Here is an 18056-nt window from a genome sequence, read left to right on the forward strand (position 1 = left end):
TGGACTCACCAGGTCGACTCAGCCTCTCAGCCTCCTAACCTCCCCACACACACTCCACAAGAGTTTCCAATAATATGTAATTGCGCCTTAGGTTCTCAGTCTTCAAACTCATACTCGGACTCCCAGGTCCCTTGAATCATCCAATTCCTCTGTGCTCTTTCTTCTATTAGATACAGTCCGAGAGGGAGGGGCTGGGGGATGGGACTGGAGGGACCCCAGCAACACTGGCCTCAGCTGACTAAAGAGATCCGGGGCCTGCGCTCTCACATGTGTCCGAGGACCCTTTAAGGCGGGAATCGAGTGGGCCAGTTAGAGGCAGTCCTTGCTGCCTCAAGTGAGTATGGATTACCATCGGGTGGGGAGCCCGCTGACCCCTGAGAAGTACTGTTAGGAGGATGTGTTCCTCCCTCGGCTTCAAGGACATCGGTGGACTTCAGGGCTCCAGTTCCCCTCCAGGCCTCCAGGACCGAATGCACCGCAGCGGCCTTGCAGACCTGGCTTCCTGTCCCAGAACTTCTCAGGCTCCAGGAAGAATCCAGACTGCAGAGATGGTGCCTGAGCGCTCCAGCTTAAGAAGTGCTGTCCCTGGGATCCCAACAGTGGAGGGAGGAAGGGTGAAGGGAGTAGGGGGTTGGGGTAGGGAGGGGTGGCTGCCCTGGGAAATGTTGAGAGAAAAATATCGCACCCCACACCCCCTGCCCCCTGCAACTGACGCATTGATGCCATAGGATCTCTGGGCCGTTTAGTCAGAGATGCCTATGTTTCTTTACTCCTGTGTTCAAAACTATGCAAAACAAACTCTTCATCCACTTGCTGCTTTGCCAGGACTTTTAAAGTACTGTTTTCTTGAAGCACTCATTCTCTAAACTGCAGTTTGGAGGTGTCCCAGCTATTTAAAAGTGTTCTCCTTAAACTGAGACTAAATCCCACTCTTTGGGAAAAACGACCTTCACTTCAGAGGAGATCGTCTTTTCTGCCCATTCCTTCTTTCTATTTCCCTCTTAAGCACGCCTGTGCTCAAAGAGCTTGGTGATTTATTTTTTGCTTCATGTCAAAAAGAAACCTTCCCCATGCACCCCAAAAAGCTTTCCTGGAACATAGGTGTTTCAAAACCATGACAGTGTTTTGCAGTTAGTATACACTGGGTAGACGGCCTAGCAATCCCTCCAAGAGCCAGAGGTGAGCGACACCTTTACTTATTTGATTGGCTGTCCTTCAAGTTTAGGAAGGTCCCATTCTTATGCCCCAGCAGATAAGACAGAGCCCTGGGTGGCTGTGGCTGTGATTAGATAGCTTCTGATGATTTTATTTCCCTTACTGAGCTGCTGCTTCTAGGTTAAATTCTTTTTATTACCTGTCCTTTTTTTGTGTGTGTTTGGTAAGCGGGCCTCTCACTGTTGTGGTCTCTCCCGTTGCGGAGCACAGGCTCCAGACCTGCAGGCTCAGCGGCCATGGCTTACGGCCCTAGCCGCTCCACGGCATGTGGGATCCTCCCCGACTGGGGCACGAACCCGTGTCCCCCGCATTGCAGGTGGACTCTCAACCACTGTGCCACCAGGGAAGCCCTACCCGACCATTTTAAAAGAAAGACTGACAAAGTCACTAATAGGTCAGGAGTCTGAGCCCAGGTTTGGTCAAAGGTACTCACAGGGAGGAAGTTGGATAAATAAAGGTGGGTAAAATAGGAGGGTTGGAAAGTACAGCCAGGACAACCGTGTTCACCGTGCGTACTGATAAAGGCCAGAATCTCCTCATTTATCTGTGGTGGGAAGTTCTGCTGGTTTCACAGGATCAAACTCAAATCATATTCAAACTAGGGGGCTTCCCAGAGGGCGCTGAAACACCAGCAGAGCCCAGCTGCACTCCCACTTTGGCACTCCAGGATCAGAGTTGGGTTTGGAGATGGGGTTGCTGTAACCCCAAGGAGGTGAGCAGAGAGGAGGAGTTGATTACCGGTCTCCTCTGACTCTCTGGCCAAAATTGCATGGCTTCACAGGGGGGACAGAATTTTGCTTTCAGCAACTGAGGTGTCACTTCCAGGCTGCTGGGGTTGCCCAGTGGCCTGACAGGCTGACTGCGGTGTGACCGCCTTTTGTTTCTCCAGAATCTGTACATCAGGAGGTGCATGGCTGCGGGAGCCCATTCACCGCCCACCCCCAAGGGGGATGGCACCTTCCCTGGCTGTACCCTATGATCACCAGGTACTTGAAATGAATGCAAGTTTTTTGACTTCAAGGAAGAGCTCACATAACCCCTTCTGCCTCATAATGTGTGGGATTTACTCTAATGGAAGGACATTATAAAGAACAGGTAGAAAACTCACCTGTTGGTCTCCATGTAGGATTTTATTTTGCACGAATCCCTCCTACATGAGTAGATAGCAGAGGTTTATTTTCGTTCCTGTGTGTGTAGTTGTGGCAGAGGATGTAGGTATGGTGATTTGAAGCCCTCAAAGAAATATTCTCAGAACTCTCAAGACTTTTCCTGATTGAAATGGAAAGAGACCTGGAAAAGGAGGAAAAGAAAAGGAGGAGGGAGAACGAACGACTGTTTCTCAGTAAATTCACCTTCCTGGTTGATTGCTCTGTCTTCTCATTTCTTTCAACTTCTATGTATGTCTAATGGAAAAATGTAGAAAAGCTGATTTTTATGCTTTAAAAGATTTTACATCACAAAGAAACTAGAAGTGGCTAACAGAACTTACTCAAGTCAATGTTACATAGAGACTTTGATATTAAATTTGTATACTAAAGTGAGTTAATCCAAATTTTCTCTTTCTTTTTGAGTGAATATTTGTAACATATTTTTGTAGATAATAATTTATCCTAGATATACAAAATCGTGAGAATGGGTACCATTTTTCACCACTTAAATGAATAGATCGTACACTTTAAATGCCAATGTTGTGTCTTACATGTTGTTTTTTAATTCCTTGATTTCCAAAACTTGTGTTTATTTAATTGATTTCTATCTAATAACCAGTCTCTCCCCTTTATTGTTTCTTACTTTATATTTTATTGATCTATAGTTAATTTTCATTATTGTATTAGTTTCAGAGGTACAACATAGTGCTTCATAATGTTTAGCTTGTTCTCCATTTATACTTATTATAATAGAGTGGCTCTGTTCCCCATGCTATACTGTACGTCACTGTAGATAATTGATTTTATACATAGTGGATTGTTCCTCAGAATCTCCTACCAATATTTTGCTCCTCCACCCTGTCTCTCCCTGCTGGTAACCACTAGTCTGTTGTTTAATCTGTGAGTCTGTTTTGTTGTTGTTGTTGTTGTATTCAATTTTTTAGATGCCATGTGTAAGTGATAACCTACCAGGCTTGATTTCTCTGCGGCTTATTTTACTAAGCATAATACCTTCCAGGTCCATCCATGTTCTTGCAAATGGCAAAATTTCATTTTTTGCTGAAGTCATCATAAAAAATCTTTTTTATCCCCTAACCTATTGATGAACATTTAGTTTGACTCTATATCTTGGCTATGGCAAATAACACTGTTATGAACATTGGTGTGCAGTTATGTTTTTGAAATAGTGTTTTTGTCTTCTTGTTATATACCCAAGAGTGAAATTGCAGGATATTATGGTAGTTCTGTTTTTAGTTTTTTGTGGAACCTCCATTCTGCTTTCCACAGTAGCTGCACTACTTCACGTTCACATCAAGAGTGTACAAGAGCTTCCCTTTCTCCACATCCTCACTAACCTTTGTTATTTGTGACCTTTTTGATGACAGCCATTCTGACAAGCCTGAGGTGATATATCTCATTGGTTTGGTTTGCATTTTATTGCCAATTAGCTATGTTTAGCATCTTTGTGAGTTCTGGCTGCCTCTCTGTATTTTTTCCTTGGAAAAATGTTTATTTAGGTCTTCACGTTTTTTATAAAAATATTTTGTGTGTTGTTCTGATACTGAGTTGTATGTGCTGTTTCTGTAGTTTAGATATGAACCCTTGCGTGGTCATCTTTTTGGTGTTAACCTCTTATGTGCAAATATTGTCTCTCCTTCAGCAGGTTGTCTTTTCATTTTGTCTTTGATTTCCTTTGCTGTGCAAAATCATTTAAGTGTAGTGAAGTCCCATTTGTTTATTTTTGCTTTTGTTTCATTTGCCTTTGTAGACTGAACCTAAAACTGTTGCTATCATTTATGTTGAAGAATGTTCTGTATTTTCCTCTAGGGGTTTTAGGGTCCTACATTTAGGTCTTTATTCAGTTTTGCGTTTATTTTATATATGGTGTGCTGAAATACTCTAATTTTATTCTTTTCCATGTAGATGAGCAGTTTTCCCAGTACCACTTATTGAAGAGACAGTTTTTTCTCCATATTGCCTGCTTTGTCATAAATCAATTAAATATACGTGTGTGAGATTCCTTCCGGGATCTCTTCTATTCCAGTGATCTTTGTGTCTGTTTTTGCTCTGGTCCAGTTCTCTTTGATTACTGTCACTTTGCAGTATAATCTGAAGTCAAGGTGCCGTGATGCCTCCGGCTCTGTTCTTTCTCAAGATTGTTTGGCTATTTGGGGTCTTTGTGTTTGTATACAAATTTTAAAATTACTTTTTCAAGTTCTGTGAAAATGCTTTGGTATTCTGAAAGGGATTGCATTAAATCTGTAGATTGTCTTTGGTAGTATGGTTATTTTAACAGTATTAATTCTTCCAGTCCATGCACCTGCTATATTTTCCCATCTTTTTCTGTTGCCTTCAACTTCTTTCACCAATGGCTGATAGATTTCTGAGTACATGTCTTTTACCTGCTTAGGGGTGTTTGTTCCTAGGTATCTTATTCTTTTTGGTGTGATTGCATATGGCATTGTTTTCTTAATTTTTTTCTTTCTGACAGCTTTGAGTTTTGTTTTTTCTTCTTTTTCTAATTCCTTCAGGTGTAATGTTAGGTTGTTTATTTGATATTTTTCTTGTTTCCTAAGAATAAGCTTGTATCACTATAACTTCCCCCTGTGAACTGCGTTGCCTGTGTCCCATAGATTTTGGATCATTGTGTGTTCATTTTCAATTGTCTTGGGTATTTTTAGAATCCCTCTTTAATTTCTTCAGTGTTCCTTTCTTTCCCTTTTATTCCCTTCATCTGTGATGTGAGGACTATCTTTAATATTATGTTTGGATTTCTTTCAGTTGTGTGTGTGTGTGTGTGTGTGTGTATGTGTGTGAGTGTGTGTGTGTGTCTGATTATTTAAGTTGCTGAGCTCTGAATTTCACATGGACACTAGCAACACTGCATTGTTACTCTGCTCCCCCAGAGTTACTGAATTTGACCTTGTATTTTACATCTACTTGTTTCGTGTGTCCCTTAACTTCTTAATGTGAATATAGATGATTTTATTACTGTTTTCTTTCATCCTTCCTATTAGCTGTGTATATGGTTGATTTACTGCCTTTGTTGAATATTGGCCTTATCCAATGAGGTTTTTGCTCTGGTAAGTTTCCTTTCCTAATTTTTCTGTTTCAGTCGCTCTTCAGAAAGCGATGACAGATGCATTCCAGAAATTGCTGATTGTGGTTTTAGGTAAGACCTTTTTGATTGTCGTTGAAGTGCTTCAGTTTCAGTGAGCTAATAAACTTATTTGAAAAGTTAATTGGATGAAAATAATGGTTATCTAAAACATTACATATTCCTTCATTCACCATATGCTTTCACAGCAACAGTCTTAAATTTGTTCTTTGTGGCATTTATGAGAAGAACAACAGCAAATATTATTGTCCCCAGTATTTAGATGTAGAATGACTGGCCTCAGTTCATACAGAAAATGTTTGATCCAGTTCTTCCTCAATTGCTTGCTTATCATACAGAATAGGGTCATGATTATAAGTCTTGGACACCTGTGTTTGAGTCCTAACTTTGTCTCTTAGATTTTGTTGCTATGTTGCAATTTTAGGTTCTTCTAGCCAGAGACCTTTGAAGGCATTTAATATCTCTAAGCTGCAATTTCTTTATCTGCATATAAGGTTAGTGATTCAGCTTACCACCAAATGGGGGATATTGTAAGAGTAAATGAGATGATGAATGTAAAAACTTAGAACTATGCCTGAAACGTAGTAAGCAGACAAAATATATTGACTATTATTATTACCGTTGTTTTCTTGTTGAAGTGTTTATTTCTGATATATTGGGTGAATATGGTTCTTATATAATAATCGGCTAAGTTTTTGTGAGCCTTGAAACTGGTCATGCTGTTGAATAGCGTTGATTGTGTTCCCTATCCAGTTATACAGCGGTAAGAATGTCACAGGCTGTGCCCAAAGGAAACTTTATGATTAGTAGATTCCGGGAACAGAATTGCTCCCCTGCTTCACAGCCCTGCAGGCTGAGAGACTGAGAATTCCTAGGTAAGTTGTCAGCGACCTTATTGGCTTGTAAGAGTTGACCCTGGATTGGACTTGGCCTTCCAGCCTGGGCAGTCCTTCCAGTGAAGGTTGACTTCCCTGGTCATCAGGCACAATCTCCAACCGCTGTCAACTCTGGGTAACAACCTTTAAGAACCAAACTTAATGCCTGGGTTGTTTGTGCCTAATATGCCAAGGTACTCCTTATATGTACACAAAACCCCTTAGACCAAAAAGCCTGGTGGCTCTAGCTTGCCTTGAGGAAATGTATATTGTCCATAGGGTACATGGGCCAGTTTCTGCCAGCAGGGTGTTCAAATGCTCTGTCTGTCTGTCTCTGTCTCCAAAGCTTTGCTCATTGTACCTGGTAGAATTTTGGTCCCAAGGAGTAGGCACTTGCCTTGCTTCTAATAGGAAGTATCTGTTATAGTCCAGTGGTATCTCTCCCAGGTTTGAACCTTCTTTGACCCCCACCTAATGCCTTCCTATTTAATTGTATTGTGATTGAACATATTTGTTTCCACAGCTTTTAATTTCTATGTCCTTATTCCTTAGTTCTTATTTCTAATATCATAAAGTTTTTGAACCAAAGTTGACACTTCTTATATATGTTTTCACAAATAATTACAATAAAAACTGACGTGTCAGATGAGGGAACTTCTAGGAAAATGCTCTTATTTTCTGCTTTTAGAAGTCAAAAGAATGTCTAATTATTCGGTGCTACCATTGTATATAGGAATTTTTAGAACAAGAAAACTTCTGAATTGATCCTTGTTAACTTTATTACAGAAAGTGGTAAAACAGCTGTGGCATATAGACCCTGTGAAGATGTCACAGATGCTAGAACCAAAGAGGAACTACAGGATTTAATTCAAGTATGTGGAGATAAAAGCTCAAGTGGTACACAGCCTGTGTAGCCATAATTCAAAACAACCAGCAGGATTTGAAAGACTTCAGCATATCTACTCAGTTCTGTCTTCCTTAGGAAAAGGTGAAACTCTGAAAGTGCTTTTGAGGCAGGGAATTTCTAGTACTTCTCCAAGTCCCGGACCTTGTCTCTGGCCCCTTATTTGAAGTTTCGAGAGCAGGTTTGAGGGCCACCAGTGTACGTCTATGGTTGTGGACACAGGAGAAGACATAGGCCTTTTAGAACTCCCCTCAAATAGAATTGCAGGGACTTGGGAACAAAGTAACTATGGTCTTAAGTGTGATTATGCTACAGTGTTTTGAAACTATTCATGCCTTTCAAGTAAGGTATATTACCCAGATCTCAGCATCTCATATGTATCTTGTGTTAAATACTTTGCCAAAGAACCTTTCTGTAAAACAGTTATATGGATGCCTCGAATTATGGATTAAGTTGTCAACGTAATTTCTGAAAGAAAACATTAATGTACAGCATATAGGATTTTTATTTAAAAGGAGCAAAAAATGTGTTTCATGTCATTGAGAGCTTAATTTTTGGCTAGATTTCTGATTATTTAACTGACCCCAATGTTGCAAAGTTTGTTTTGAAGGGAAGAAAGTAGAGAAAGAAAAGGTGGTTATGTTCTGAAAAATGTAAAAATTTTGAAAGTGTTCTCCTGTACAAACTAATTATTTTAAATCAATTTAAATCAGTCAAGGGAACTTGAAACGTATCCATGTTTGGGCTTTAAGAAGTCTGGCTTCCTATGAAATGTGAGAAGAAAGGGTTCCGTATTGATACTAAAGATTCTGGAAACCTAATTATAACAACAGATCCACTCCTAAATGAGGCCAATCTTGGAATCAGTTCCATTTAGAAACCATCATGTGCTAGGCACTGGAAATAAGGTGAAGCTCCTTCTCTTTTGGAGTATAGGTGTTAAAGGTGTTGCAGGCAATTAAAAAGGAGTAAAATTAAATAGATTATGAAAAGGACTATGAAGAAAGTAAACTTCGTGCTAGTTACAGTATTTCAAGAAAATTACTTATCATGCTGACTTTAACATTCTAACTGTCTTCTCCATATGTGCACACAGGGTAGACCTCTGAAAAGTGACACTGTAGTTTTTTCTAAATTAATGGCTCTGTTGGGACAAGTTGGGATGGGGGAAGACTTCCCATGCTAATGTAAAGGGCCATTCACTTGGTTTTAGACTCTCTTTCCCAGAATGAATTGCTCACCTGCCCCAAACCCCTCCTACAGAAGTTCTGGAGTCATCACTGATTCAGTGGTGACCCCTAATAACAGAGTGGTGTATGAATAATGAGACGTGAATACTTAGAGTTTGGAGGAAATGGCAACATTTTCGCATAATTGTAAGGTGTGTTCCCCTCCCGCCACCCTAACTGGTGCTCATTTTGCAGGTCAGCTACTTTTCTTGTCAGCCGTGTGGCCAAAGGGAGGAAGAATGTCTCTCAGAATTCAGCTTAGTGGAGGAAGAGTTCAGATTGCCAGAACTGGACTAGCACTTTTGAATTTCCCAGAATGCCAGGTCCTTTGCTTTCCTCGGGAAGCTCTGCATTCTTCCCTCCCCCCTCCACCCCTGGGCTGCTGGAGTTTGGGGCCACTCGGGTCTGCAGCCCAAATCCTGCCTCATTGTTTAGGGCCAGGGAGGGCAGGGCGGGGTTGGGAAGAGGGCCCCGCAGGAGGTAATTGTTGCCTTTGCAAGGGGAAGGATGGCTTGCGCCCTGGGGACTCTGGGAAAAAGGCCCACTCTGGTGGCGCGGATTGGATCTCCGCACGAGCCTAATAACTGTGGCGCAACTAAAGACGTCATAACGGGAGGGACGTTAGGCGGGGGCGGGGCGCGCGGTTGCTAACGTGAGCCGTTGCGTAGGCGCTGGCATAGCGGTTCAGCTGGGACGCAGGATGTGCTTCCGGTTTCTCAGTGGCCTGGGTCACTGCCCCTGGAGCCGCCACATGTTATGTCCTGGCTGCGCCATTGGTTGCCAGGACTCTTCCTCACATGGCAAGGACGGTGGCTTCTAGTCCAGGCAGTTCAGCCTTCGGAGTGGGCCCTGGGCCCCGTCCAGGTGACCCCGAACCCCCCGCGGCTGACAGAGGCTTGGTCTTCACAGGCCTCAGACCCTCCTTCCAAATTGCCCCATGCCCTTACACCCCTGGCAGAAGCCGTGGGCTTTAATTACTTAAAGTCCTTGTCTCCAGTCCAGATATTTCCACCCCCTCATCAGGAGTTGACGGAGACTGAGGTTCCATACCCGGACACGGATTCGGTTGTAGAGCTGCCTACAGGGCCAGATCAGTTTGCTGTTCCACATCAGGATCTGAATAACAAGCAAACCCAACATCAAAAGCTCCCAGAGGCAGTTCCTGTGCTAGACTGGGATCAGAATCAGCCCTTGGTTCTCCCTTCTCAACACAAAAGTAAGACTAAACACATAGGTCTAGAGGAGGCTGAAGGTCACCAATCATTTGAAATACTTGTTCCACCTCAAGGTAGTAACAGCTCAAAACCAATGAAGTTTATTGTTTCACCCCCAAACCTGAAGAAAGATCTAGTTCAGCATCAACGGCTTGACAAAACTATTGTTGGAAGTATAGGCCAATTTCAAAAAAACACTCAGGGTCTAGAACAGCAGTTGCAGGGTGGTTATTTAGATCCCAGTATGGATGCCATTTATCCTGAGGCGTGCCTACCTATGGATTTTTTGGGGAGCCCAGATGAACCTACAGAACCCCCTGAGGAAGCTGAAATTTCTCCATCCCAGCTGGATGGCCCAGTGCTAAGTTCGATCACTTGATTAAGGTGGTTTCTTCCATATCTCTCCATGGTAAAGTTCTTTTTCCCCTTGGTAATTGATAAATAATCTGTGGGGTGATACTTTGGGATCAGTGAAGATCCTACTTTCAAACAACTCTTCACCCAACTGTGCATCAATGATAATCTTTGAATCAACTATTACATTGATAGTTGCAAAATGACACTTTCCTATTCTATCATCCATTTTGCATTTATTAGCTGACATTATTCTATACAGAAGAGCTCCCCCACTTTTCCTTTTGAGTATCACTATGAACTCATGTGCTTTTTTAAAAATTAACTATGTTATACCTTATTATAATGATAATGTTATTCTTTGGAATGTTCCTTTTGTCTAGATTTGGCGAATGCGATCTCTGTTATTGTTTAACCATACGATGCTTTTTTATTAGTAGAATAACTTCTAATAAATTACTACTCACAAATGGGAACTGAGAAAGGGATTCCAGAAGGTGCGGTCTTATTCAGACTCTTCTTAGAAGTCTGCCTTCTTCCTGTGTACTCTCAACCCAAAGTGAAGCTTTTGGGTTGGAAGGAGATACTTCTGAATTAAAGTACAGATCAATGTCACCCAATTCTAATCCCTATTCCCTTTTTTCTAGGCATACCATACCTACTGCCATCCTAATCCTTCTGTTGGGCACATCTCTCCTCCTCTATATTTATTTCCAACAGTCAAGAGCAGCAATTGGCCAACCGGCCCCTATCCAGTTCTGCAGTCCATATGCCCCAAGAACTCCTTTTTGCAGTGGTCTGTGGTGGCCTTGGCCTACCTCTTCTACCTACTCAAGTAACTCTTTTACCATGAATTTAATTATCTGTGTTTCCATTTATAGGGACTTACCTAGCCATATGGCCTGTTGCCTCTGCCAATTTAAAAATACCATTGAGGTTGTCTGTAAGAGAGTCAAGCTGTGTTCTGACAGTGGATGCCTGACAGACTTCATACGTTGTGGTGAGTGTCAACTGCGGGATAATAAGTTTTTAATTTTATTTTATTTTTAATCAATGATGATAATTTTAAAAATTAATTTAAAATTAAAATTAATGATGTAATTTCATTATTTTAATTAATTCATTCAGAGTTCCAGCTCCCTAAGTTTCTAAGACCTCCCCCCTTGGTAAGAATCAGAGTCTTGGTTACATTATTAAGCTAATTGTTGCTCAGTTACATTGTTAGCTTAATAATGTTACTGATCCACATACATAAAGGGACAGGAGAAAGGAATGGAAGCGGGAAGGGAATTAACATTAATGGCCACATATCCTATGCTGTGCTCTCTGCAAATGAGAACTTATTGATATAGTGCCTCACAGTTTGTAAACTGATTTTATATACATTAGGTCTCAAGTACCATTTGTCTTATAGGACAGGTGTAAATATATTTTTATTTTGTTTGTTTCTGCAATTTTATAAAGAGTACAAGTGATGCTGTTTTATGTCCCATTTGGACCCTGAGATTTCTGGTTCGATAACCAGAAGCTGCTACCTAGCCCTTCTAATGGATGGGAGAGCTAGTTTATTCTTAGACTGTCCAGCTCTGAACTTGCTCTGAATCTCAAACTTTTCTATCCACAAAACACTCAGGGGCTTTCAACTATTTTGCTATATATTAAATTTATTGGCACTAACTTGGTGACTTCCAAAATGTGCTTTCATGCCCACGTAGCTTGAATACAGGTCTCTATCACTGATCTAGAGCATATCATAAATAATAACACTTATAAGTAGCACTTATATAAAGACAATATTGCTGATTTTTCAACACAATGTTTTTTTTTTTGTCTGTGACACACAGCTTATGGGATCCTAGCTCCACAACCAGGGATTGAACCCGGGCCACAGCAGGGAAAGTGCCAGGTCCTAACCACTAGACCACCAGGGAACTCTCCTAAACAATTTTTTTTACTAGTTGTATTACTCCCTCCTCCCCCAGAAGTGGGCAAAAAAGGCATTTTTAATTTCCTTTTACAGGTGAGGAGAAACAAGATCAGAGGTGTTAAGTGCTATGACCCTAGTGCCCCTATCTCTCCCCAGTTTGGGGCTCTCTGCAAGCCCATGCTCCTCCTTTCTCATGATACTTCCCTCCTCCTTTGACCCTCAGGAAAAATACTTTTAATCCTTTTGGAAGAGGAGCCCAGCTACACAATGGTATACATTACCTTCACACAGTCAGAAGCTTTGGATGGTTCCCCAAGTAAAGCTGGAAATATTAGAAGTAAAATGAAATGAAAGCAAAGTAGCCATCTGACAGAAGTTGCTTTTTCCCTTCTGCATTTTGGACCTCAAGTAGTATTCCATTGATTTGTTGAACATTCCACGTTGGCCTACAATTGGGCAAATCTCTTATACCCCAGATCCCTGCCCAAATTTTAGCAAAGAGCTCAGGCGAACATAGTGATTTTTTTCTGTATAGAGCCTTCTGTTATGAGGGCTGGGATATATGGAAGCAGGGACTGAGCAAAGGACTCGGTGGGTGGGTGGAGAAGGAAATGTCCAGATGACGACCTGTTAATGGCGGTTGTTGTCGTGGTCATCTGTGATAGTAGCACGGACACAAGCACACTAAAGGGGTGGATAGAGGAAGGCTCACACTCCTCTGCCTCTGAGGAGGGACAGGATGGGGTATATAAATTTGAGGAGTCACAGTAGATCTGCAGAGAGTCCAGCTGAGTAGGGCAATATTTGTCTTCCAGCCTTGGATTTTCTTCAGTTCTGACCCCTGGGAACCAGTGGAGTAATCCTGAATATAGTTAGTATATTTCACGCTACAGAATTTTCTGAGTAGATAGCCACTTTTTCAAGAGATATCTTTTTCGCATTTTGTTGTTGCCAGTCATAGGCTTAAGTGTGTGTTTCTTTTTCTCCTAAGTGGCACTCAAACGTTGAGTGATTCCTAATTTATTTGGCTGTGGACTGACTAAAAGCTGTCCCATCAGTATTCAATGATCAAAAACAGTTATTTTTGACAGATGAAGAAACATCTGTAGGGAATGCAGAAGGATCGTTGAAGGTGTTACAAGCCTGGAAGAAGAACAGCAGCGAGCTGACTATTGAGTCAGAGAGGGCATCCTCAGATAAAGTGCTGTCAGCTTGTCAGGCTTCATGAATGAGCAGCTGGACTTTAATAATAGAAGTGATATTATCAGTGCACTGAATTACATACTGCCTTTTATCTCAGAGGGGAATCTAGGAGATGTGGAATCAACATTATTACCATTCATTCAACTTCTTTTTTCAAATACACAAGATGGAGATATGCCACTGGGCATTTTGAAAATCAATACAAGGAGCCCTTCTGTTAAACCTGTACCCAACAATTCAACTAATAAAAATAAATTGAAGAAACTTCACTTTCTGGAAAATTTTTAGATGCAGAAACTGAAGAAAAATTCGATGAGGTTAAAAAGGAAGAAAAACCTGCCACGTATACGCGATCCAACCATTTAAGTACCATGTTTAAACTCTGCATCTTTCAAAAGAAATTGGAAGCTGCCCAACCACAGAAAGAGAGCCTAGCAAAGATTGAGATTACAGAGAAACACCTGCTGAGAGTGAACAGGGTCCTCAGGGGCCCAAGGGGCATACAGAAAATGCACCTCAAAGCAGTGGGAGATGAGAGCGTCAGGAGGAAACAGAATGCCCAGCAATCTGTGGCGAATACTGCCGAAGAAAGAAGGCTCAGGAGACCATCCCCAAGAAAGCTGAAACAGCTTCTCATGGTGCGGAGGCCCAGGCAGCTGGTGGGAAAGTCGTCCAATGCAGAGTCTTCATTCATAAAGGAACACAAGGCAGCAGGCTCCTCTTCCCTGAAACAGTACTTCAAGGGCAGGCCTTGTGCCTCCATCCCTCCAAAATCCCCATCTGAGGTTAAAAGCAAATCAAAAGACTTATCCCACACTATTTTTTTTTATTTATTTATTTTTTAAACATCTTTATTGGGGTATAATTGCTTTACAATGGTGTGTTAGTTTCTGCTTTATAACAAAGTGAATCAGTTATACATATACATATGTTCCCATATGTCTTCCCTCTTGCGTCTCCCTCCCTCCCACTCTCCCTATCCCACCCCTCCAGGCTGTCACAAAGCACCGAGCTAATATCCCTGTGCCTTGCGGCTGCTACCCCCTAGCTATCTACCTTACCACACTATTTTTGTTTTAGAAGCAGTAAAGGCTAGAGTTAGAAATATTGAGGCTCCTGAACTAATCTCACCTTCTGGTGAAAAATACATCTTCCATGAATCTCAGTCTCATCGTGTCCACAGAAAACCCAAAGTCAAAAGGAGTCGAAAGTTCAGAAAGAAAAGTTCACTCAGTAGAATGATGCTTGCAAGCTCTCCGTTCTCTGTAGCGAGGAGTCTCATAAATTCCCCTCCACGAGAGGCTGTTTCACCTTCAAGAGAAGTGACTTCTCAGGAAAATCCTTTTCTAGCATTATTTTCTCTTTCAGACCATCCTGCAGAACACACTAGTTCAGAAAACAATACTGCATAAAATGTTTCTGATGAAATTATTTCCAGAGGAAACTCTACTCTGCCAGGAGGAAACGGCCCTGGAAACACTACCCATAGGAACGTCTTCACTGCACATTCTACTGTTGCTGCAGACAACAGTATGCCAACTGTTCAACACACCAACAAAACACAATGGGAGTACCACAACACGGGCACTGAATTATCCTCCAAGCCCACAGGCTTCCCTTTCCCAGGGCTCACATCCCCAGGTGATCAAGTTGAAACTCAGCTAAACCAGCAGCTACGGTCCCTCATCCCCAACAATGACATGCGAAGGCTCATTTCTCATGTTATCCAGACTTTGAAAATGGACTGCTCAGAGACACACGGGCAGCTGGCCTGTGCCAACCTCATGTCTCAAACAGGCCTCCTGATGAAACTTCTCAGCAAGCAGCAAGAAGTAAATGTTTCCAAAGCGGAATGGCATACGGACCAGTGGAAAACTGACAACTATATCAGTGAGAGCACAGAAACCCAGAGTGAGCAGAAAGAGCAGGAGTCAAGTGAGGTGAGGATAACCCCTGACACATGGGAGCGGGACTTTTACTCAGTTTAGGACATGCCATTAACATGCCCAAGCAGGAATACCATGGGCTCCTAGTCTGTATCTTATCTTCAGCCATGAAACTGGCTAAGACAGTGATCTCCCACTTTGCTCGTTTAGAGAGTGTGCCACTATTCCTTGGGTAGACGAGAAAAGGCATAACACAAGATAAATAATGTGTAGATGAATAAAGTGTAGAAGAAATTGCTAATGATAAGATTAATAACATTCAATTTGGCTTGTTCTTATAGAAGCTACTCGCCTGAAAGGATTGGGTTTTATAGTATTTTAAGAATAGTTAACTATCATTTAGAATAGGATTAAAAATAGTTAGCTTTCATCCCTTCCATCTCCTTGTTTTAAAAAAACGGTTATGTATTATTTTTAGCTCACAAAAGAAGTTCCAGGATATGGCTATAACAACAAACTCATCTTGGCAATATCTGTAACTGTAGTAGTGACGATTTTGGTTACAATTCTCTGTCTAATTGAGGTAAGGATGATAATTAATTCAGATTCAGAACCCACAAACTGAGAATCAAAGCCACCTTTCCTCCTACTACTACTTGATTCTTCTCTTTAATCATGAGGACTGAATACACTTCGTTCTTTTACTGAAAAGTATATTCCCAGGATTTTTGGTTTGTTTGTTTGTGCTTTTGTTTGTTTTTTTTATGTGCGTTGGGTCTTCATTGCGGTGCGCAGGCTTCTCATTGTGGTGGCTACTCTTGTTGGGGAGTACGGGCTCTAGGCACGCGGGCTCAGGAATTGTGGCACACGGACTTAGTTGCTACACAGCATGTGGGACCTTCCCAGACCAGGAATCAAACCCACGTCCCCTTCACTTGCAGGCGAATTCTTAACCACTGTGCCACCAGGGAAGTCCCCACAGGATTTTTAAAGGAACTCCACTCCCAGGAGATCTCTATGGAATTGGATGCATGGTAACAAGCCATTGGACTATTTTGACAAGTGAAGTTTATAAGAAGGCCAGAGTTGACATGATAGTAAAATTTCTTCAACACAAAAAACTATGCTGATTTGTTGTACTCACCAGTCACTCTCATTGTACTGTTGATTTCTTTACTTGTTGGCTGAAATGATGAGAGATATAGGATCTCCATACTCATGGAGCTATCAGTCACCCTGGGAGGGCTAAAAGGACATGCCTAAGAGATAAAAGTGTGATCTCGTCAATTCCTTAGGTTTACTTAGCAGCTTTCTTCTCCAGTGTATTAGGAATTGTGTAGATATGTTCCATTAAAACACTGGAGTAAAGTAAAAACCTGCAGCAGGCTACCCTAAATGTCATATTTATAGTAGCCTATTCCTGGAGCTAGCCTGTTTACCTTTTGTTCAGTTACATAATGGTTTATTACTTTTCCCAAAGGCAGTTGCTAACATTAAAAGAGTGACTTTAGTAAGCTGACAATCTTGATTGTACCCTACCAATCCAACCTACTTTATTGACCTTTTCTCTTGTAATGGCAGGCCCCCATTCCAGCCAAAGCAGCTCCTCACTATACGCTAGTTACACCATACCCATTCCTACTTTTGTCTGTGCCTTTACCCATCGAAAATTCCTTTATTTTGCTTTGCCTGTGGAAGTCCTATGCATCTTTCAAAGACCAACTCAAGTTCAGATATGTTTCTTCATAAAGCCTTCCCTGAATACTCCAGCCCTCCTGATCCTTGTCCTGTGAGGTTTGTCACCAGTTCTTAGGGGCCATAGCAAAGCAGTCCCTTCCCCTCAGAAGTCACAAAAATGGTAAGCAGTTTTATAAAAGGCAGCCCCCCAGGAGAGAAACAGCAAGGTTAGCACATCGTGGAGCTGAGCAGAGATGTGTAAGGACCAATGGCTTCCTGGCCTATCAGACTTGAATAAAACTTGACATGATGTACTAACTTGTCAAGAGAAACGTGTCTATCTGCAGGAGGGTTGGTCAGTAGTGAAAGCATACAAAAGGTGAGGAGAGAACAACATGGGCAGTGCCCATCCTCACATTGCCCGAGAGTAGAGATGGCACCTTAGGCAGCATAACTGAAGAGTCAGGCCCACCAGCCAGGCTGTGCCTGTTGAGGAGATGGATGGATCCAGCTACCTCAGGCGTTCCCATTAAATTCTCGATTCAGCTCATTCCTTTTCTAATTCTGTTCTCACCAAGTAGCCTTCGATTGTGTGATTGTGCTTGAGTGTGCCACGGAGGCCTGTCTCCACAGAAGGTAATAATTCACTGATTGTGCAGACACGGATGCCCTGTGTGTAGAACAGATGTATTTCTCCTTGTCAAGTAATAATTTGGCATTCTGCGTTTTGATCAATCCTGTGATATTGATAAAGTGAGACCGCCACAACAGGAAGACATGAGTTCTCTCTTGGTGAGGAAGAGGATGATTTCTGAGCCTCGGAGGCTGGGGACTAGCATGGGGTCAGCTTGCTAGTCATTGGCCATTGCCCACACTGTACTCTCTACATCTCCAGCTGGCATATGTCCTTTTGCTTTTTTACAATTTCTGTAAAGTCCCCTTTTTATTGTTTTTAACTTCTATGTAGTTTAACCTTGCATTTGTTTCCTTTTGTTTTGATTTCGCCTGTGAGATCTTAGTTCCCCAAGTAGGGATTAAACCTGTACCCTCGGCAGTGAAAGCGAGGAGTCCTAACCATTTTTTCCTCTCCCCACTTATATGATAAGGTTTTTGAGGACAGGAGCCATGCAGTGCTCTTCCTATGGTAGACAATAATGGTGTTCAACAGAAGAGAGATGAGGCGTTATGTCAATTCCACAGTGAGGAATAATGCAGCCGAATATTTATTTGAAGTAGCATAGAGTCCAGCAATAGACCCATGTTTTCTTAAGACTTTTGAAATGTCATGTTTTAATATTCGAATCAG

The 18056-nt window shown here is 41.9% G+C and overlaps 1 protein-coding gene across 1 annotated transcript; it reads left to right on the top strand.

Annotated features, from left to right (window-relative positions):
• The first annotated feature begins 395 nt into the window (after nt 1-395).
• Nucleotides 396-15330, top strand: LOC149750193 (leucine-rich repeat-containing protein 37A3-like). The gene is given in 9 exon segments (XM_089906242.1): nt 396-576; nt 5479-5535; nt 7143-7228; nt 9210-9777; nt 10778-10892; nt 13023-13180; nt 13183-13467; nt 13470-13998; nt 14248-15330. Coding segments are annotated over 9 exon segments (2907 nt in total). The 3' UTR covers nt 15176-15330.
• Nucleotides 15331-18056: the final 2726 nt, after the last annotated feature.

The sequence above is a fragment of the Delphinapterus leucas genome, chromosome 2 (genome assembly GCF_059928025.1).
Source record: "Delphinapterus leucas isolate spDelLeu-1000000601 "Yukka" chromosome 2, BTC_Dleu_Yukka2, whole genome shotgun sequence".
In the NCBI taxonomy this organism is placed as follows: Eukaryota; Metazoa; Chordata; class Mammalia; order Artiodactyla; family Monodontidae; genus Delphinapterus; species Delphinapterus leucas.